The 23,758-nt window shown below is 45.8% G+C and overlaps 1 protein-coding gene across 5 annotated transcripts in view; it reads left to right on the top strand.

Moving 5' to 3' along the window:
* LOC141066693 (uncharacterized) overlaps window positions 1-23,758 on the top strand; it is a 169,966-nt gene that overhangs the window by 16,476 nt on the left and 129,732 nt on the right. For 2 of the 5 annotated variants that reach the window (XM_073558001.1, XM_073558017.1), the window contains exons 2-6: window positions 7,412-7,481; window positions 10,774-10,865; window positions 12,944-13,007; window positions 18,555-19,595; window positions 22,579-22,665. In XM_073558001.1, the coding sequence (XP_073414102.1) occupies window positions 7,418-7,481; window positions 10,774-10,865; window positions 12,944-13,007; window positions 18,555-19,595; window positions 22,579-22,665 (1,348 nt within the window). In that variant the 5' untranslated portion in view covers window positions 7,412-7,417. Of the gene's footprint in view, window positions 1-7,411; window positions 7,482-10,753; window positions 10,866-12,943; window positions 13,008-18,554; window positions 19,596-22,578; window positions 22,666-23,758 lie in introns of those variants that run through there. The other 3 variants (XM_073558026.1, XM_073558037.1, XM_073558009.1) reach the window with 2 other exon arrangements.

The following is a 23,758-nucleotide window of genomic DNA, read 5'->3' as shown; positions in this document are numbered from 1 at the left end:
CCCAGGCGTTTTTAAGTAAAAGAGCCACCTTGTGCAGCACTAATGCTGCATTCTGTCAAGGTGGCTCTTTTACTTAGCGTCCCTTCCACCGCAGAAATAATCGTTTTTAAAATTGTTCAAAAATACCTGAATTTTGACAGGGGGGCAGGTCTTTCCCCCTCTGACAGACGCCTCACATCCATCAGTCATTTCATATTTGGCGTCGCCTCCTCAGTGTTCTTTTGAAATGCTGGCGCCTGCGCTGTACTATAGTTTCGTGGGCATGCGCAGTTAGCGCTGCCCGACATGCTCGTACTCTCAGATCACATCCCGGCCTTCTTATCGCACGGCCACAGATCCCGCCCCGCAGTCACTTATGATTTATTCACACTGCGGGGCTGGAAATCTTGGGCATGAGAGCCGCAAAGAACTACTGCACATGCCCAAGATTCCCAGCCCCGCAGTGTGAATAAATCATAAGCAACTGCGGGGCGGGATCTGTGGCCGGGCCATATGAAGGCCAGGATGTGATCTGAGAGCACGGGCACGTCGGGTAGCGCTAACTGCGCATGCCTACAAAACTATAGTACAGCGCAGGCGCCAGCATTTCAAAAGAACACTGAGTAGGTGGCGCCAAATACGAAATGACTGATGGATGCGAGGCGTCTGTCAGAGGGGGAAAGACCTGCCCCCCTGTCAAAATTCAGGTATTTTTGAACAATTTTAAAAACGATTATTTCTGCGGTGGAAGGGACGCTAAATAAAAGAGCCACCTTGACAGAATGCAGCATTAGTGCTGCACAAGGTGGCTCTTTTACTTAAAACACCTGGGGGGGTGACAGGTTCCCTTTAATTTTTTCCCAACTTCTACAATACACCAGATGAAGAAAAAAAGGCAACATAGTGTCGCTCTGCACAGTAACAGGACCTTCCCCCATTTAAAACAGTTTTCTCAAAAAAATACAATACATCACTGCAGTAATAATATCCCTTAATTAGCTCCTATGGTACTAATATCCCCCATCCTGGCCCCCATGTTTCTCATTCCTGGCTCCAGCCATATTTTCTCTCATCCTGCACTCATGAGTATCCATTCTGCCCCCATATGATCTCCCGATTCTGCCCCATCTGTCTACATCGTATCCATCCTGCCCCATGATCCTGCACCATGTGTCTCCCATCCTGCCCCGTGTCTCACATTCTGCCCCCTCCTATTTCTTACTGTCACATTCTGCCCCTGTGTGCCATTCTACCACCTACTGTGTGTTACTGTCACAATCTGCCCCCTCCTGTGTCTTACTGTCACATTCTGCCCCTGTGTGCCATTCTACCACCTACTGTGTCTTACTGTCACATTCTGCCCCCGTGTCCATTCTGCCCCCTCGTGTCTTACTGCCACATTCTGCCCCCTCCTGTGTCTTATTGTCACATTTTGCCCCATGTCCATTCTGCCCCCGTGTCTCGCATTGTACCCCCGTGTCTCTCGCACTCTGCCCCCGTGTCTCTCGCACTCTGCCCCCGTGTCTCTCGCACTCTGCCCCCGTGTCTCTCGCACTCTGCCCCCGTGTCTCTCGCACTCTGCCCCCGTGTCTCTCGCACTCTGCCCCCGTGTCTCTCGCACTCTGCCCACGTGTCTCTCGCACTCTGCCCCGTGTCTCTCGCACTCTGCCCCCCGTGTCTTCTCGCATTCTGCCCCCGTGTCTTCTCGCATTCTGCCCCCGTGTCTTCTCGTATTCTGCCTCCGTGTCTTCTTGCATTCTGCCTCCGTGTCTCGCAGTCTGCTCCCATCATGTCTCGCAGTCTGCTCCCATCATGTCTCGCAGTCTGCTCCCATCATGTCTCGCAGTCTGCTCCCATCATGTCTCGCAGTCTGCTCCCATCATGTCTCGCAGTCTGCTCCCATCATGTCTCGCAGTCTGCTCCCATTATGTCTCGCAGTCTGCTCCCATCATGTCTCGCAGTCTGCCCCCATCATTTCTCGCAGTCTGCCCCGGGTCCCCCGGATTGCCGATTTTAATTAAAAAAAAAACAAGTTCTTCTTACCTGGCCGCTCTCCTGCGGCGAAGCTCCCTCCAAGCAGATGAAGCGCGCATCCGCCAGCGACTGACAATGACGATTGGCTGGCGGCTGTTAACTATTGTTCTGCCCCCCGTGTCTTATCGCATTCTGCCCCCCGTGTCTTCTCGCATTCTGCCCCCCGTGTCTTCTCGCATTCTGCCTCCCGTGTCTTCTCGCATTCTGCCCCCCGTGTCTCTCGCATTCTGCCTCCCGTGTCTCTCGCATTCTGCCTCCCGTGTCTCTCGCATTCTGCCCCCCGTGTCTCTCGCATTCTGCCCCCCGTGTCTCTCGCATTCTGCCCCCCGTGTCTCTCGCATTCTGCCCCCCGTGTCTCTCGCATTCTGCCCCCCGTGTCTCTCGCATTCTGCCCCCCGTGTCTTCTCACATTCTGCCCCCCGTGTCTTCTCGCATTCTGCCCCCCGTGTCTTCTCGCATTCTGCCCCCCGTGTCTTCTCGCATTCTGCCCCCCGTGTCTTCTCGCATTCTGCCCCCCGTGTCTTCTCGCATTCTGCCCCCCGTGTCTTCTCGCATTCTGCCCCCCGTGTCTTCTCGCATTCTGCCCCCGTGTCTTCTCGCATTCTGCCTCCGTGTCTTCTTGCATTCTGCCTCTGTGTCTCGCAGTCTGCTCCCATCATGTCTCGCAGTCTGCCCCCATCATGTCTCGCAGTCTGCCCCAGGTCTCCCGGATTGCCGATTTCAATTAAAAAAAAACAAAAAAAACAAGTTCTTCTTACCTGGCCGTGCTCCTGCGGCGAAGCTCCCTCCAAGCAGATGAAGCGCACACTCGCCGGCGACTGACAATGACGATTGGCTGGCGGCTGTTAACTATTGTTGTGCGGGCCTGGGCCCGCACATCAATAGCATTGAACTGCCGCAGCGCTGCTAAGGGCCTGGTTTAGCCTGCCAGTAGGGCTTGGTGAGCAGATGAGACAGAGCCGATGCGGGCCCCCTCTGCCCACCGGGCCCAATACGCTAGTGAGGGCAGTAATGCCCTGATGGCGGCCCTGTACTGCTCTGAGGAAACGGACCAACCCCACTACCTTCCTGTAGTCCGTTTAAAAAATAAAAGCCCATGACAAGTTTTTTCCTAAAATTGCCTTGGACAAATATCTTGCCCAAGGCTACTTTTACTTTTTTTTTCTGCACTGCAATCACACCTATGCCTGTGACTGCAATGGACTCCCACGACCTCCATATGCTTCTTTGCACATCCTGGGGGACACATAGCGACCCTCGCATATAACACCGGTCACTGCCTCACACCCTGTATAACTATGTTGCCCTATTTATTATCCTTGTGACATCACAGGTTTATCACACTGTGCTTATTGTGCCTGCACTGGCATCACTGTGTATTTTATCCCTGTGAAGCCTCAATTGTGTGCATGGTTGGTAATATGTAAGGCCTCTTTCACACTTCAGTTTTTTGCATCAGTCATGATCCGCCAAAAGGACGGGTGGCGGATCCGTTTTAGTAGTGATGACAACGGATGGCACCCCCTACCCTAAGGGTAGCGTAGGCTCAGCGTCTGACATTCTCTGCAGCCTTGTATAGTAAACTTCCCTGTGTCCTTCCAAGGCCAACTACTGGAGCAGATAATACACAGGAATAGTCCCCCAGGACCTGCTGGCAGCCCTGCTAATTAGTGATGGTATTTAACATCTCTGATAAAAAACTAATTAATGCTGTCAAATTGAATTGTCATTTCACAGAGTTTATGTAGTTGATTTATGTAGTGAGACCAGTGTATCATTGTGGTGAAGCCTGAACTGACTGTCCAGGAGACTGTTTCTTATAAAAGACTACATAGCAGGAATACATTGGTGAAAAGCGATAACCCAGCAATATGGATGCTGTACAGTATGTACTGGAATTGGGCGATACCGTGTAGTATAGGTGCTGTATGTAGCAGAATGAGCGTACCAGGACTCAGGTGACATCAAGCCCAAGGATTAGTAATGGAGAAGCGTCTATAAGACACCTATCCATTACTAATCCTATAGTTGTATGGCAAATAAAGACACAGCCAGAATAAAGTCCTTCAATTGAAATAATCACACAGACTCCTTTAATAGATCTTATTTAAACCATACTTACTGCATCTTCTATTCCACCGACGACCTTGTCTCCTGGAAGAGAATTAAAATAAAAAAGCAACAATATTCTTACGTGTAGACATACTCTCCCACGACGAGTCCAGCTCTGCTACATCTGGATGCCTTTGACTGAACGGTGGCGTTATGCCACCATTCAGCCTGACATCCCGAACACAGCGGATGACCGGACATAACTCGGTCCCCGGTGGTCACATGCACTGCAATTCTCGCAGTCAGCTCAGCTCTTCATGACTAGAAAGATAATGCGGTTTTACCGCATCTAATGATAGTGAGTGGGTAATTTATGCAGCGGAGCGTCTCCAGTACATAAATAGACATGCTGCGGTCTGGAGAGGCGCGCCGCATGTGCGTCTCCGCGGGGAAGCCGGAGGCGTCCGTGCATGCATAGTGGAGATGGGAATTCTAGAAATCCCATCCACTCTGCTGTAGCATCTGGATGCTGCAGGTTTGACGCTGCGGATGTACGGAGGACCATGGGAACATACCCTTAGGCTGGGTTCACACGTAGCGGAACTCTCGCGGAAATTACTACGAGAATTCCATTCCGCGGGAAAATCACATTTTAAATTCCCGCGATTTTCCCGCGGAAAAACTAGCATTTTGCAAGCGTAATTAGCTTGCAGAATTGCTAGCGTTTTCCAAGCGATCTGGAGCATCGCTTGGAGAACTGATTGACAGGTTGGTCACACTCGTCAAACATAGTGTTTGATGAGTGTGACCAACGTTTTACTATTGAGGCTGTCTATGCGGCATCAATAGTAAAAGATAGAATGTAAAAAATAATACAAAAAAAATATTGTTATTCTCACCTTCCGACGTCCCGAGTGGATTTGCCCTGACTTCCATACCAATGCTCCCTTTAATAGAAGCCTGGGGTGAGAATCAGAGCGCTGAGGGATTTACCCTAACTTCCATGCCGGAGATCCCTTTAAGAGAGGCCTGGGGTCAGTACCAAAGCGCAGTTTGGATTTGCCCTCACTTCCATACCGGGGATCCCTTTAAGAGGGGCCTGGGGTCAGAATGAGAGCGCCGAGTGGATTTGCCCTCACTTCCATACCGGAGATCCCTTTAAGATGGGCCTGGGGTCAGAACCAGAGCGCTGAGTGGATTTGCCCTGACTTGCATACCAATGATCCCTTTAATAGAATTCTGGGGTCAGAACCACAGCGCTGAGTGGAATTGCCCTAACTTCCATACCGGGGATCCCTTTAAGAGAGGCCTGGGGTCAGAACCAAACCGCTGGATGGATTTGCCCTGACTTCCATACCAATGATCCCTTTAATAGAAGCCTGGGGTCAGAATCAGAGCTCTGAGCGATTTGCCCTATCTTCCATACCGGAGATCCCTTTAAGAGAGGCCTGGGGTCAGTACCAAAGTGCAGAGTGGATTTACCCTCACTTCCGTACCGGGGATCCCTTTAAGAGACCCTGGGGTAAGAACCAGAGCGCTTAGTGGAATTGCCCTAACTTCCATTCCATTGATCCCTTTAAGAGACCCTGGGGTCAGAACCACAGCTCTGAGGTCCTAATTCCATACCGGGGATCCCTTTAAGAGAGGTCTGGGGTCAAAACCAAAGCGCTGGTTGGATTTTCCCTAGCTTCCATACCAATTATCCCTTTAAGAGAGGCCTGGGGTCAGTATCAGAGTGCTGAGGGATTTGCCCTAACTTCCATACCGGAGATCCCTTTAAGAAGAAGATGTGCCTATGGAATGGAGGATGTGTGATGGAGATATGGGCACGGGGGGGGGGGGGATTCATTTCTGTCATGGTCTCTCTGCTCCTTTCTGGGGGGCAGACAATGGCTGGGAGCTTATGTTCCCAGGGAAGCTAGATTTCTCCCACCATGTCAGTGTCTGCTGGGGTGTTGTTGAGTGGGAAAACTGTTGCTTATAGCAACCAATCACAGCTCATCTTTTAAACGGCTCTGGTGAAATGAATAATGCTTAGTGATTGGTTGCAAGGAAAACTGTTGCTCATAGCAACCAATCACGTCTCAGCTTCTTTTAAACAGCTCTGGTGAAATGAAAGATTCTTCCTGATTGGTTGGTGATACACACATACATACATTCAATTTTATATATATAGACAAGCACTAGTTTTTTATGAAGACCATGAAACTAACACTACTTAAGTGGTCATATAGATGGCACATACGGATGGCACATAGGGATGACACTTATGGATGGAACATAGGGATGGCACGCATGGATGGCACACATGGATGACACATATGGATGGCACACATGGATGGCACATAGGGGTGACACTTATGGATGGAACATAGGGATGACATTTATGGATGGCACATAGGGATTTCACGCATGGATGGCACACATGGATGGCACATAGGAATGGCACTTATGGATGGCACTTTTGTTTGGCCTGATTATGAGATTACCTTTCCTGTTTGTGGCATTAGACGTCCCATGTGTATTCTGTAGGTAGGAGGAATCTGTCTGAAGACAAAACTCAGTGTACACTTATTCACTTTTAGGGTATATTCTTTGTGATTGGTGGTTGGTCCAACCACTGGAATACCCGCCTGTGTGGAGACTGAGCAGGTCCTATTTTTGATAAATGGCTCACCAGGAATACATGGTCACAATCTGTATTTGTAAAATGGACATATGGAAGGGGGCCAGTATACCTGTGGAAAGCACCTTTATAATTAGTCACTGGGGGGGATCTAATAAATCCAAGAAAGTCTATTGCCTTTATGACTGTGCCGTGGTCCAGTTTACAAAATTAAGCATTCCTCCAGTTTATCAATAGACTGATTATAGTTCTGTACAATCATTTTTCTAAATCTCTCCCATTAGTGTTTTTTGCTGATAACCAGCAGTACGGACCACAGAAGTCTGTGCTGCGGCTCCGCTAAACTGATTGTCTCCCTTGTCCTACTGCCAGGCCGTGGGAGCGAGCGTCAAAGGATCTTACAGGGCTCGCTCCGGACTGAAGATTGTAGCCAAGAGCGATGAGCAGGACGCAGCTGCCAGGTTTATTCACCCCATAGCACAGGCTTTGGCCAAACGTCCGCTGGTGATCAGCAAAAATCACTAATGGAGCGATTTAGAAAAATGATTATATAGAAGCGCCCAGCGCTGTAATCAATGTCTTGTAAAGCTTTCTCTGAAGCAAAGAAGGGGCTCACATAGGCATTTCTCACCAAACCCCTGGAGGCTGGTATCTCCATTGATGTACAAGCAAGAAGAAGCAGCTCTGCATTATATCTAACATACTTTTTTGTTTTCTTAGGACAATATGACGGATACCAGGAGAGATAAATATACAGATTTTGAGGAATCAGCAGACGATATTGGGATAAGTAAGGACATTATCAACAATGAAATATTTAGGTTGTAATTCACATTGTTATTTCTACCTAAGTAAGACAATTCAGGATATAAATAAATGATATTTTCTATTTGCTGTGCACATGTAAGGACTCATACACATAACAGTACCGTGAGTATAGACCACGTCTGTTAGTGATCATACACATGGCAGAGCCGTGGGTATAGACCACGTCTGTTAGAGATCATACACATGGCAGAGCCGTGGATATAGACCACGTCTGTTAGGGATCATACACATGGCAGAGACGTGGGTGTAGACCACGCCTGTTAGAGATCATACACATAGCAGAACCGTGGGTATAGACCACGTCTGTTAGAGATCATGCACATGGCAGAGCCGTGGGTATAGACCACGTCTGTTAGAGATCATGCACATGGCAGAGCCGTGGGTATAGACCACGTCTGTTAGAGATCATGCACATGGCAGAGCCGTGGGTATAGACCACGTCTGTTAGAGATCATGCACATGGCAGAGCCGTGGGTATAGACCACGTCTGTTAGTGATCATACACATGGCAGAGCCGTGGGTATAGATCACGCCTGTTAGAGATCATACACATGGCAGAGCCGTGGGTGTAGACCACGCCTGTTAGAGATCATACACATGGCAGAGCCGTGGATATAGACCACGTCTGTTAGAGATCATACACATGGCAGAGCCGTCGGTGTAGACCATGTCTGTTAGAGATCATACACATGGCAGAGCCGTGGGTCTAGACCACGTCTGTTAGAGATCATACACATGGCAGAGCCGTGGATATAGACCATGCCAGTTAGAGATCATACACATAGCAGAACCGTGGGTATAGACCACGTCTGTTAGAGATCATGCACATGGCAGAGCCGTGGGTATAGACCACGTCTGTTAGAGATCATACACATGGCAGAGCCGTGGGTGTAGACCACGTCTGTTAGAGATCAACACATGGCAGAGCCGTGGATATAGACCATGCCTGTTAGAGATCATACACATAGCAGAACCGTGGGTATAGACCACGTCTATTAGTGATCATACACATGGCAGAGCCGTGGGTATAGACCACGTCTGTTAGAGATCATACACATGGCAGAGCCGTGGGTCTAGACCATGTCTGTTAGTGATCATACACATGGCAGAGCCGTGGGTATAGACCACGTCTGTTAGAGATCATACACATGGCAGAGCCGTTGGTGTAGACCATGTCTGTTAGAGATCATACACATGGCAGAGCCGTGGGTCTAGACCACGTCTGTTAGAGATCATACACATGGCAGAGCCGTGGATATAGACCATGCCTGTTAGAGATCATACACATAGCAGAACCATGGGTATAGACCACGTCTGTTAGAGATCATGCACATGGCAGAGCCGTGGGTATAGACCACGTCTGTTAGAGATCATACACATGGCAGAGCCGTGGGTGTAGACCACGTCTGTTAGAGATCAACACATGGCAGAGCCGTGGATATAGACCATGCCTGTTAGAGATCATACACATAGCAGAACCGTGGGTATAGACCACGTCTGTTAGAGATCATACACATGGCAGAGCCGTGGGTCTAGACCACGTCTATTAGTGATCATACACATGGCAGAGCCGTGGGTCTAGACCATGTCTGTTAGAGATCATACACATGGCAGAGCCGTGGGTATAGACCACGTCTGTTAGTGATCATACACATGGCAGAGCCGTGGGTGTAGACCACGTCTGTTAGAGATCATACACATGGCAGAGCCGTGGGTGTAGACCACGTCTGTTAGAGATCATACACATGGCAGAGCCGTGGGTATAGACCGCGTCTGTTAGAGATCATACACATGGCAGAGCCGTGGGTCTAGACTACGTCTGTTAGTGATCATACACATGGCAGAGCCGTGGGTATAGACCACGTCTGTTAGAGATCATACACATGGCAGAGCCGTGGGTCTAGACCACGTCTGTTAGAGATCATACACATGGCAGAGCCGTGGATATAGACCATGCCTGTTAGAGATCATACACATAGCAGAACCGTGGGTATAGACCACGTCTGTTAGAGATCATGCACATGGCAGAGCCGTGGGTATAGACCTCGTCTGTTAGAGATCATACACATGGCAGAGCCGTGGGTGTAGACCACGTCTGTTAGAGATCATACACATGGCAGAGCCGTGGGTGTAGACCACGTCTGTTAGAGATCAACACATGGCAGAGCCGTGGATATAGACCATGCCTGTTAGAGATCATACACATGGCAGAACCGTGGGTATAGACCATGCCTGTTAGAGATCATACACATGGCAGAACCGTGGGTATAGACCACGTCTGTTAGTGATCATACACATGGCAGAACCGTGGGTATAGACCACGTCTGTTAGTGATCATACACATGGCAGAGCCGTGGGTATAGACCACGTCTGTTAGTGATCATACACATGGCAGAGCCGTGGGTATAGACCACGTCTGTTAGTGATCATACACATGGCAGAACCGTGGGTATAGACCACGTCTGTTAGTGATCATACACATGGCAGAACCGTGGGTATAGACCACGTCTGTTAGTGATCATACACATGGCAGAACCGTGGGTATAGACCACGTCTGTTAGTGATCATACACATGGCAGAGCCGTGGGTATAGACCACGTCTGTTAGTGATCATACACATGGCAGAGCCGTGGGTATAGACCACGTCTGTTAGTGATCATACACATGGCAGAGCCGTGGGTATAGACCACGTCTGTTAGTGATCATACACATGGCAGAGCCGTGGGTATAGACCACGTCTGTTAGTGATCATACACATGGCAGAGCCGTGGGTATAGACCACGTCTGTTAGTGATCATACACATGGCAGAACCGTGGGTATAGACCACGTCTGTTAGTGATCATACACATGGCAGAACCGTGGGTATAGACCACGTCTGTTAGTGATCATACACATGGCAGAGCCGTGGGTATAGACCACGTCTGTTAGTGATCATACACATGGCAGAGCCGTGGGTGTAGACCACGCCTGTTAGTGATCATACACATGACAGAACCGTGGGTATAGACCACGTCTGTTAGTGATCATACACATGGCAGAGCCGTGGGTGTAGACCACGTCTGTTAGACGTTTCACTTTACTTTTTCTGATACATGAATTCCTAGATTACGACCGTGATTTCTTTTTACATGATATTTTCTCATAAAGAAATATAGAACTTATATAGAATTTATAAAACTGAACATGTTTGATAATGTTTAGCAGATTATTGTCTTTAATTTACTAATGTCCAGGTTCTTCAATGTTCTTCCAGATCTCCAGATGCACCGTCTGTCTGAGGACAGACATCGGGATCATTGTGATTACCTGTTGGACGCACTGGATGAACAACTTGACCAACTTCAGGTATGAATGCCGACTAAAGAGAAATACAGACAAAACCCAAGACGGAGACATAATAAGCAGATACCCCGCAGGAAATAAAGAAACAGCAATAGTGCATGAAACTAATATACAGATTAAGAAGGGGTTGTCTGAGTCGTGAACAACCCCTTTAACGAGAACCTGTCACCAGTTTGAGCATGTTAAAAGGAATCGTGGCTGCGGTGCTGAGTGAAGCGTAGTTTTTATATGTTACCTTCTTCTCTCCGGACTTATCATAAATTATAACCTAAACGTTACAAGCTAATACCTCACAACGGCATTGTGAAATTAAAAAAAAATCTGTTTTATTCATCTCTGCAGCCAATATTAATAATGCGGCCAGGTTAGCATGCCCAAACCCTGACTTCTGTCTCTGTCTGAAGCAGTTGTGGGCCCAGAATCAAGAGTCTGGAGGAGCAGGCAGCTGTGGCAGCAAAGATATATGTTATATCTAGCTGGCCAGTTATTTGGAGGGGCGCACTGTATCGTACCCCAGCACCTCTTAGGATAGACACAGTGCCGGTTTACAGTCTCTCCCTTGCTGCTCCCTCACTCTCAATACAAATGAGGGACTGTGTAGAAGAGTAAACCACTAAGGCCACATTCACACGTTCAGTATTTGACCTCAGTATTTGTAAGCCAGAACCAGGAGAGGAACAATCAGAGGAAAAGTATAATAGAAACATGTGCACCACTTCTGTATTTATCACCCACTCCTGGTTTTGGCTTACAAATACTGAGGTAAAATACTGGCCAAATACTGAATGTGTGCACATGGCCTAATAGAGACACGTCACCACTTCTGTATTTATCACCCACTCCTGGTTTTGGCTTAGAAACACTGAGGTAAAATACTGACCAAATACTGAATGTGTGCACATGGCCTAATAGAAACACGTCACCACTTCTGTATTTATCACCCACTCCTGGTTTTGGCTTACAAATACTGAGGTAAAATACTGACCAAATACTGAATGTGTGCACATGGCCTAATAGAAACACGTCACCACTTCTGTATTTATCACCCACTCCTGGTATTGTCTTAGAAATACCGAGGTAAAATACTGGCCAAATACTGAATGTGTGCACATGGCCTAATAGAAACATGTCACCACTTCTGTATTTATCACCCACTCCTGGTTTTGGCTTAGAAATACTGAGGTAAAATACTGGCCAAATACTGAATGTGTGCACATGGCCTAATAGAAACATGTCACAACTTCTGTATTTATCACCCACTCCTGGTATTGTCTTAGAAATACTGAGGTAAAATACTGGCCAAATACTGAACGTGTGACCATAGCCAAAAGCTGAAATGCCTGTAGGATCTCAAGATGCGGGTACATCGGACTGCACTCACATGACATCATAGTGCAGCCCCATGTTTCACACGCCCCCATAGACTTGTATGGGTGCCCGTGAGCCAAATATCGTAGCCACTCGTAGCATGCTGTGATTGTTTCTCATACTGAGCCAGCATTATGAAAATAATCACTGATCTGCACTGCCCCATATTATAACATTGGTCCGAGTGCTATCTGATAAAACATCAGATACTCGGCCGTGTTGTACGCTCGTGTGAATGAACTCTGCTACTAATATCCAAAAATTAGACCAAACTAAAAGAAAATATGAATATCTGGACATTTGATTTGATTGGGGTGTTACTCTTCTCTTTTCTGATCAAAACAAACCACTTTTACTCCAAATTGTCAAATCGTCCGTCAGGTCACCATTGGCATGCTGGTGTCGTAAGGAACAGTCATTGTGGAATAATAAATGGGACAAATTATTCTTAGAGTGGAAATGATCTGTTCATGGAGTCAGATGAGTCTATTGGGGTTTGGCAGAATGCAGGAGCCCTAATGCTAATGTGAACGGAACCTAATAGACTAAAACCTTTAGAAAGGACGTGGAGCTCATCTGTCGTACACATGGGGCTGCAGCAAGACATCCAGGCTGCGGTTCACTTGTGTAATGTGGAATGACATCATCTGTACTTTGTGATTTTTCCGATCATCCCCCAGAGAGAGATCCATTCCTGTTTGTTTGCTCTTCAGGCACAGCCCAATTTCAAGAGTTCTCTGAGAAATGGTGACAGCATTAAGGACACAAGTGCCACAGGTAAGAGTACGTCCAGCCCACCAAAAGGAGAAAAGCCTGGCATATAATAATGTCACAATTTATGGCTCTGTGCTGCCCTGTTAAATTTGAGTATAAAGGGAACCTGTCAAATTGAACATGCGCCGGAGAAGCTGAGCAGACCGAAACATAGGTTTGTGGGGACAGATTCAGTAAAACGTGTCATTTTTTATTGAAGTCATGATTACTTTGAATTTAGTAGTCATGTGGGAGGGGGTCCAAATCAGATGCCCGTATTTTCGGTCTGAGCGTGACCTGACAAAACATCGGACCACACTGGGACCAATATAATTCTATGGGGCTGTTCACATGTGCAATTTTTCCTCGGACTGAGTCTGTCCAGGGGAAAAAAGTCACAGCATGCCTGATTTGCATCTGAAAACTCAATCGCACTCAGCCATGCAAGTCAATAAGTTCATGGAAACATCAGACTGCACTCGGATGACATCTGAGTTCAGTCTGATTTTACGGACTGACAGAATGGGAAAAAAATGGAAAATTTTGTTTTCCATCCTCTCCTCATCCAAGAAAATCAGAACACACTATGAGCAGCTTGTGATTAGCATACCTATTTGCTTGGATGAGACAACATATATTTGTATGACCCAAGCCTAAAGGCCCCGTCACACTAAGCGATCTCGGTAGCGAGATCGCTGCTGAGTCACAACTTTTGTGTGTGTGACAGCGATCTCACCAGCGAGATCGCTGTGTGTGACAGCGATCAGCGAGCGGCCCCCCCTGCCGGGATCGCTGATCGCTGGAAGAAACCTCTGGACATTTCTTTGGTCGCTGGTCTCCCGCTGGCCAGCGCGCATCGCTGTGTGTGACAGGCGGGAGACCAGCGATCAGGTGTAAAAAATAATAATAAAAAAAAAATATATTGTTATTCTCACCTTCCGATGTCCCGCGCAGTCTTCCGGCCTCTCTCCACGCTCCAGTCCCAGTGATCCTTTGCACGAATGACCGCGAGACGTCGCTGCCGCGAGACCGTGACATTCTCGCGGTCATTCTCGCAAAGGATCACTGGGACTGGAGCGTGGAGAGAGGCCGGAAGACTGCGCGGGACATCGGAAGGTGAGAATAACAATATTTTTTATTTTAATTCTATTTTTTACAGGGATGGCCAGTGATGCCGGGCGCTCGGCATCGCTGTGCTGATCGCTGGTGAAGCTGTCTGTGTGACAGCTCACCAGCGATCACATAGCGACTTACTAGCGATCCTGACACCTTGATATCGGTGTCGGGATCGCTGGTAAGTCGCTTAGTGTGACGGGGCCTTAAGGCTGTAAACTAGTGATTATGGGCTTAGCAGACAAGGGGTACATAGGGCTTCAGAATCTGTGATGATCACATAGCAAATATGGAGCCATAAGGCTGAGTGATTGAAGAGAAAGTACAATAGTGGTGGTCTGGAGGCGGCGGTCTATATGCGGTGCTCTGGCGGCGGTGGTCTGGAGGCATGCTGACATGCTGATAGTACTGCGCATTAAAACATGTACTCACTCAAGATAACTAGTTGGGAGAAAAGGGAGCGCAGTCATTATGTAAAAGCTACATAGTAGAAATGTTAGAAGTCTGGACTGTTGTCAAAACGTCCGCAAGTGGGAAAGGATGATCCTGTCTAACATAGCTCAGGTTCCCAACTAGGGAGGATTTCCTGAAGATGTCTCACTGTTAGACACAACAAATGATGTAAATTGTGTCAGTATGAAATCCCCCTCTAAATCTATGTCCTATCCATCTGTGTGGAAATCTTCCTGTCCATCGCAGGACAAAAGCCACTAGCCATTAACAGAACCCAGCAGCCCCTCCATAGCGTCACAGCTGTACGGCTACCGCCTGCCACATCCGACGTTACACGGTGTCCATGGCTCTCATGACTCTTGCGCCTTAGCACAGCCCGTTCCTGTAGTTGGGAGTATACTCTCCACAGCCGGCCCCTGTTGGGCTTATGCAGACCGCTCCAGACGGAGACGTGTGGAATGACAGCCGTCCTTCCCTCCCCAACACCAGTAACCCGGCTCTAGTCCAGGTTTTGAACCCATCCCAGAGAAAGAGATGCCTCTTCACATGAAATGTCACGTAGCATCTGCACTGCCACACAATGGACATAGCAAAATAATTAGTGATTTCTTATGGGCTGATTGCAGAGATTCATATTTTAATCATAATATTTGGTCCACAATTACTGGAAAAAAAATAGAAAAAGCCACAAATGTAAAAAAAATAAATAACAGATTTCTTCTGTCCCTAGCCTAAAGCTCTCATGGTCCCTGACGGTCTTTGTTGATACAGTAAGCTGCCATCATTTTACCGCTGCAGCCAATCATTGGCCTCAGCAGACACTTGTGTACTGCAGCTATGACCAGTAAGTACGGCATGTGATTGCTGCGACCACTGAATTGCTACAGCGGTAACATGCCTGCTGGTTATCAACAAGGGGCTTCAGGGATCGGCAGAGCATATGTGCTGGGACGGCCGGGGCTAGAAGAGGTCAGTAGGGTTTTTATTTATTTTCTTATTCTATAATACTTGTGTTTTTTTCCCCCAGAAATCGGACAGTTACCTAGACTTAATTAAATGGAGCTTATAGTGTAATTTGACTGGAAATTGTATTGAGTGAAATCTGAGATGATCCAGTATGTAAATTATCTTTTGCAATAAAACACAGCGGAAGAGAATTAATTCCCATGATGTAAATGTACAATCCACATTATTATGGGACCCTATGAAGCCTCTTGTCTGCCACCTGGTGGCCTCTTATAATATTTTAAATGATTTGTCCTTTGGTTGCTCTCAGCCTCATATTATATTATATATTATGCTTTGCTTACATAGCGCCAACATGTTCCACAGTGCTTTACAGTCATTATCATCACTGTTCCCAATGGGGTTCACAAGCTAGAGTCCCAATCAGCATGTCTTTAGAGAGTGGGAGGAAACCCACACAAACATGGGGAGAACATATAATCTTCTTGATGTTGTCCTTGGTGGGATTTGACCCCAGCGCTGCAGTGCTAACCACTGAGCCACCGTGCTGCCTCATGTTTCGGGATGTGAGGAGTGACTGGTCCTTGGAAATAGAGAGATAAACAGCGGTTCTCTGCCACATACAGAGCTGCAATTTTCATCTGCTCGAGGGGGTGCTGGGTGTCGTCCCCCAGCCTTGTTATATTGATGACCTATGAGTCGTTCTATGAACAGGACTTCTGTTATGAAGTCCTTGACAACCCATTTAATAAAAGATCAACAGTGTATTTCCACCGGCCACTGGATAACTAGAGCTTTTTTCCCTATTTCCGCGCTGGAGTGGTGCTACTAACCTAAGGTCTCTGCCCCTACACTTATAAGCACAAGCCGCCGTCGTCACCTTTTTTGGCGTCGCTCCAATCCCACAGCGCCGTCTTGTGACGAGGCTCTCCTAGACTTGCACTGAAAAGTGATGGCTCGCCCCAGTGTTTGCCAGCAGGTCACAAACTGCTGGAAACAGATTGGGCGACGGTGATATGAGGTGCATACGGCGGCAGGTGAGTATAATACTCTGGGACCTTACATTAGAAGCACCACTCCAGCGCTGCAATCAAACAACTGCTTGAGTGGTGCTATAACTTTTTATTAACCGTTACTGTCTGTATTAATATCACTGCTTGTCTCAATGAATTGTTTTATTAGAGTTTGACATATAATAACAGAATGTGCAGTCGGTCTTATGGCTCCCACCCCTCTGTAGCAAAAATGCAAAAGCTCGTATTTCTCATTGTCTTTTGTACACTATAAGGTTTTTCCCACTAATTATTACCTATTCACAGAATAAGTGACATATGTCTGATCACTGGAGTCCACACACATACATAACCACCTCTATATTCAATTCTAAGGCTCCACCAGCTCCATAGAGGTGAATGGAGCAGCGTCACATGTTCACTACAGTCCTGTTAACATACAGGACTTTGAGACCCCTATTCCCAAGATCTATTGGGGGTTCCAGTTTTCAAACTTAATGCAGAAAAATGGATTTAGTGAGAAAAAACCCTTAAGGACATTGTAAAAAAAAAAAAAATGTAGCGGCATCAAAGTAAATTTTATAAGTCCAAGGTCTTTGTTGTCAGTTCCCCCGCCACTTTATTTTCCTGACGTGATGACATGTGGTATGACCCCAGCCATTCAGTGGCGTGAGTCATCACTTTTATTTACTGAGGTCTTATAGATCTGACACGTTGGCCCTGGATCTGTGTGGAATGTTTTTTTTTTATTTTTGTCTAACATTCTTTGCTGCCAGTTTTTTTTTGTTTAAATTATTATAAAGGAAATCTGTCACCAACCTTTTGCTGCCTGATCTGAGAGAGCATAATGTAGAGTCAGAGGCCCTGATTCCAGCAATGTGACACAATCAGAGGTTTTAGATGAGGCAGAGCTGAGGATGCTGCCCCTGTGCACACCCCTTATTAGCAGCTTTCTATGTACATTGTATATTGACAGCGGCTCACCAGTGCTGGGGGCAGGGTTAGACCAGGATGCATGGGGCGCCTAGTCTTGCAGTAATAAAACATTTAATGTATTGAAGCAACAGTACACAGCCTAATAAATGACACATCACTGAAATCAGGGTCTCAGCACTCATCTCATGCTGCACTCAGATTACATAGCAAAAACGTGCTGACAGATTCCTTTTAAGAAACACAAATTTTTGTATGTGCCCATGTTTTGTTATTGGGATCCAGGCACCTCTGGAAACATATGGAAACACAACCCACTCTTCATCTGCCATCCTACTAGGGGATTATTCGTGGAGATGAACTTCCCCTTTATGTATGCTTTTAGGAATGCAGCTTATATATTAGGATATTTATAAAGCGTGCAGAAAAGTACTATCCTATTCCATCAGTATAAGAATCACTCAGTAGTGATGTCCATACAAGAGGCTTTGCATTTATGGCAAACTTTAAAGCGTTTTCCTTCTGTAAATTTTTTCACCCCTTCAGCACCCTGTAGTTAAACATATACGGTAACATCAACTGTTCCAGTGTTGCCTCTGTCATTTATTGTTTCCATGCTGCCTCAGTGACATCACTGCTTCAACACTCGGGAGCACTGCAGCCAATCATTGCTTTCAGTGTCTCTTGCCATCTACATAGACAGAGCCACTGAGTTCAGTGATTGGCTACAGTGGTTATATGCAGTGTAGCTGTGATGCCACCAAAGCGTCATCTGAGGAGAGTAGCAGGGTGAGTCCAGCTCATTTTATTTACTTTTAACTATAATAAGACAATGTGGTTAAAATATTTAGAGGTGAAAAATCCCTTTAATCTGTGCTACCCCGCCTGATGTTTCTTATGTGATTGCGGTATGGGATTATTGATATAGCTATTCAATAAAATCTATATGTGCTACAAATACAATTTTCTTTGTGCATTTTCACGTGCCTCATTCACTAATGCCTTGACTCATAAGCCCATTGGGATAGTACACGGAGGAGCTATAACAACATTAACTCGATGTTATCTTATACCCTCTCCGTCTTCTGTGCAGATAAACAGCAGCTGCGTGACGTGTATTCTTATAAAGCTAAAGATGGCGTTACCTCTGATGCTACAGAACACAGGAGACACACAGACAGTAAGAAAGATGAGTACACATGGAGGCTGTCCCAACTACTGGGCTCTGGCCAGACAGTGGGGGACGAATACCAGAGTGATTCCAACTCTGCGGAGAGTGTGTGCACAGAGGACTTTGCTGTAAAGTTTAAGCAACGAATGGTCGAGCCAATAGTGAATTCAGAGGCTCATGAAAATGCACAGTACGACAGTGGGAAAACCATGGTAGATTACTCTGAAAGTGTATCGCTAATACTTCCATCATCTGATGACAACCCTGAAGACCATTTGAACACAGCCAGGAGAGAAGACATCCTTCAACAGTTCAAAGAGGAGTTGGAGGATGACTTGCAAGCGGCTCTTACCAAAAATGCTGAGGACCAAGCTTCAAGCAGAAACCAAGAGAGGAAAAATAGCGTGGAGTCTTTAGGTGGTCAGATTTCAAGACTAAGCCAAGCAAATCATACTCCAATATCAAGTCTACCAAGTGTGGAGAGAAGTTCTGTTGTAAGCCACTTGCCATCAAGAGGTGGTGAGGAGCATCAGCCACTTCTTCATACTGGGAACATTACGGTAAGTGAACACATCAGTAGGACTGAAACGTCACCATCAACCAACAATTATCCAGATGTCAGGGAGCTAAATACTTATTTGTATGAGGAGAATTCTAAAGATGTGGATCAAATTGGATGTGAAAAGAGAAACCTTGTGATGAGTGCCGTTGGAGCGGGAACAAGAGGCTGTCTGGCAGACACATTGGATGCAGGCTTGATGAACAGACCTGAAGGACTTAAAACTATTGACCTTAATGCCAGAAATGATGCATGGTGTACTAATACAGTCTATCAAGCATCTGACTCGTGGGACTTGTCAAATTCTGTGGCCTGGAAGAAGGATGCTGGAGAAATGCCATCACCTAGTAAGAAAGCATATGGTGGATCAGACTTGGGTCAAGCAAATTATGCGGACAGTTTAAGTAAGTAATGGAATAGTACCCGTTGTCATATTGGTATTTAAAGAAACAAAACATTGATTTCAAAGGACTTGTCTAATTGATAATATTGTTCAAAACTGTAAAAAGAAGTGGACTTACTATATACTGTACATCAGTTAGTATAGTGTCAAATAGTGTGATTAGAAATAGTGGGATAGATGATATAGTGTCAGATAGTGTGACAGAAGGTGTAATTTTGTCATCACATTCTCATCTGTAGAGGTGCTCCATGATGTTTCTCCTGTTTATAGACCATCTTGGGTCGAGGACAAACATGCTTAGAAGCTTCCCCGTTCTCTTCTCTCCTGATCATGCTACATAGTGCAAAAAATAATTAAAAAATATCTAATAACAAAGCCTTGCAAAAGGCTTCTGTTGAGGAGGCATTTTGGATAATTAAATTGGACACTAAACAGCCCAGAGGCATGAATTTTAGAAATGGTACCATACTCATATATTAGAACTGTACAATATCCCATGTGTGGGGTAAACTACTTTTCAGGCACAGTGTAAAGATCAGAAGAGAAGAAGCGCCACATTGGAATCACACAGTCACAGTTCTGTCCTGTCGGTGACAGCTGAGAGGCACGGAAAGAGGTGCAATGACCCATGCTGTCGATCCCTGCACCAAGATCGCTGTGCTAACCCCCTAAATGCTGCGATCAAGCACAATCATAATGTTTAGGAGGCAGGCAGAGGGACTGGTGCTGCAGTACTGTACAGCCACATATGGGGTATTTTTACATTTAGCCGAAATTGTGGGACAGATCTTGGTACTATTTTTACCCTTTTTTCCATGTGAAAATGTAACGTCTGGGGCTAAAACTAAATTTTTGTGATAAAAATTAAAATTTAATTTTTTTTTTCTTCACTGCCCAATGGTATAAAATTCTGTGACACATTTGTGGTGTCAATATGATCACTGCACACCTAGGTTAATTCATTGACAGGTGTGATTTGTGGTCACTTACAGGGGGCTCTGCTGTTCTGGCAGCTCTGGGGCTCTCCCAGTGGGTCGTGGCACCCGCAAACCATAACAGTAACATCTGCACAATAATATAGCAGTCCTTCTCTTTTGAGCTTTGCTGTCGACCTCAGAAGTATGGTAGTTCCCGATTTATTGGTGCACTCAAGAGAAATTGCACAACAGACTGAGAGGTCCATTTTTTTCTTTTAGCCCTTTTAGTGGAAGAAATGTAATTATTCATTCTTCACCTCATAATGGTATAAATTTCTGTGAGGCGCATATGATGTCATTATGATCACTACACCCGTAGATGAATTCATTTAGAGGTGTAGTTTGTAAAATGACATCACTTATGGGGGTTTCTGCTGTTCTGTCACCTCAGTGGCTCTCTGCTAATGTGACATGGCACTCTCAAACCATCCCAGCAAAATTTCTACTCCAATGTGGCGCTTCTTCTCTTCTGATCTTTACACTGTGCCTGAAAAGTAGTTTACCCCCACACATCGGATATTGGCACACTCATGAGAAATTGCACAACACATTTTAGGGTCCATTTTCTCCTGTTTCCTTTGAGAAAATAAAAAATGTGGGGCTAAAATATCATTTTTGTGGAAAAAAAAAAAAAAAGATTTTTTTATTTTCACAGCTCTACGTTATAAACTTCTGTGAAGCACCTGCGAGTTCAAGGTGCTCACCACACATCTAAATAAGTTCGTTGAGGGGTCTAGTTTCCAAAATGATGTCACTCGTTGGGGATTTCAACTGTTTAAGCACATCAGGGGCTCTCCAAACGTGACATGGCGTCTGCTCTCGATTCCAGCCAATTTTGTGTTCAAAAAGTCAAACCTTGCTCCTTTCCTTCCGAGCCCTGCCGTGCGTCCAAGCAGTGGTTTTCCCCCACATATGGGGTATTTCACTGCTCAGGAGATATTGCACAACAAATATTGGGGTTCATTTTCTCCTGATACCTTTATGAAAATAAAAAAAATGGGTCCTAAGGAAAATTTTTGTGAAAACAAAGTTAAATGATTATTTTTTCCTTCCACATTGCTTCAGTTCCTGTGAACCACCTGAAGGGTTAATAAACTTCTTGAATGTGGTATTGAACACCTTGAAGGGTGCAATTTTTAGAATGGGGTCACCTTTTGGAATTTTTATAATGCTGTAAATAAGTTCCCAATCCGACCTGAAACATAAGATAAAAATTAAGTTTTATTATACTCACCTTCAGGGCGGTCCGGTCCGATGGGTGTTGCAGGTGCGGGTCCGGCGCCTCTCATCTTCTTGCGATGCCGCTCTCCTGCTTTCTTTATGGCTCTCAGCCATGAAGTTTTTGGCCGCATCTTATGTCGGCCAAAACTGCTGACAGGTTCACTTTAATCATCTAATTAGCATGTGCAATGGTTATTGTTGTGAAGAGAGAAGAGAGTAGGTAGAGTTATGACGTTGCTTATTATAAATGCTGGATCCTGTGTTATCAGCTGTGTAAAAAGATTTTACTTGCCATTGTAATCCTGCCTTTGATGATAAGGAAACAGCTGTAAACTCTTTTTGAAAGGACAGAAAATAAGTGCTGCATTAGAGCTGTGCTGATACATGACATGAAGTTCAGATAGCAGCACCCTGGGTACACAGAGAGCTCATATACAGCATGTATTTCAGGGAGAGAAGGTCCCACAAGAGCTAAATATGACATTTGGATCAGCCTGCAAATTGCATATTAGCAATGAATGAAGGAATGATGATTGTAGACTAAAACTTAGTGCCATTTTATTAATTGCAGGTAGTCACTAACTGATGGAAAAAAATATTTCCCATTTAATAGTGTCAGCGGCGCTTACTGTAAACTAATGAGAAGTTCAAACATTTTTTTCTTTTTTTAACATAGTGGAAAAAGGTTTTATTTTAACAACTTGTTTATTCATTATCCATCATTATGTTTAGGAATAGACACTGTCTGTGATAAGTTTTCCTATGTGTCTGATTCTATGTTCACAGAACAAAATTATCAAGTGGAAGATCTTATCCCTGTGGACTCCTCATTGACCAAAGACAACAAAAGTTCTACATACAAACATGTGGCTGGTAAGTAATATATTCCCAAGATAGTATTTGTTAGTCTTGTTCAACTGAGGCTCCATATAGTGACATGTAACAGTTTACACACCCCTGATCAAAATTACTGTTACTGTGAACAGTTAGGAAAGTTGAAGGTGAAATGATCTCTAAAAGCCCTAAAGTTAAAGATGGCACATTTCCTTTGTATTTCAGGCAAAAAAAATAAAATATTTTCATGTTTTACATTTTAAAAATAACAAAAAGGAAAACGGTCTGATGCAAAAGTTTGTGCAACCTGCATGGTTAGTACCTAGTACCACCCCCTTTTGAAAGTATCACAACTTTTCTAAGCACTTTTTGTAGCAAGACAAAAGTCTTTCAATCCTTGTTTAAAGGGAACCTGTCACCTCATTTTTCAGCTATGAGCTGCGGCCACTGCTTTTCGGGGCTTATCTACGGATCTAAGCCCCTGATCTAAGGATCCCGTTTCACATAGCGATGCACCAGCGATCCCGACAACAATACGACCTGGTAGGGATCGCTGGTGCGTCACTACATGGTCGCTAGTAAGCTGCCAAACAGGCAGATCTCTTCAACGACACACCAGCGATCCTGACAACGATGCGACCTGGTAAGTATCGCTGGTGCGTTGTCACACAGCAGCTATTCTGAACAATTCCAGCCTGCTTCCCTGAGTTCTACGTCGCCAACGAGGTCGCTCGTCGGCGTCAAACACAGCGATGCATGCTGGCCAGCGGGACATCGACGATGAAAAAATGGCCCAGGACATTCGAGCACAATCAGCGATATCCAGCGCGGGGGGCGGTCGCCGCTATGTGTCACATGTAGCGAGATCGCTGTTGCGTCACAAAATCAGTGACACATCAGCGATCTCGCTAGCGATCTCGCTATGTGAAATGGGGGCTTAACCTGAAAGATCAGAAAAACAAGTTTTATTATACTCACCTGGCGCGTTCCGGTCCAATGGATGTCGCAGGTCCGGGTCCGTGCCTCCCATCTTCATACGATGTCATCTTCCTTGCTTCGTGTCGTGGCTCCTGCGCAGGCGTACTGATCTGCCCTGTTGAAGACAGACCAAAGTACTGCAGTGTGCAGGTGC

Source organism: Dendrobates tinctorius, unplaced genomic scaffold (genome assembly GCF_039654945.1).
Source record: "Dendrobates tinctorius isolate UK_male_01 unplaced genomic scaffold, ASM3965494v1 ptg000003l, whole genome shotgun sequence".
NCBI lineage: Eukaryota > Metazoa > Chordata > Amphibia > Anura > Dendrobatidae > Dendrobates > Dendrobates tinctorius.
Note: the sequence above shows the minus strand (reverse complement) of the source record. Positions and strands in the feature narration are given on the sequence as shown.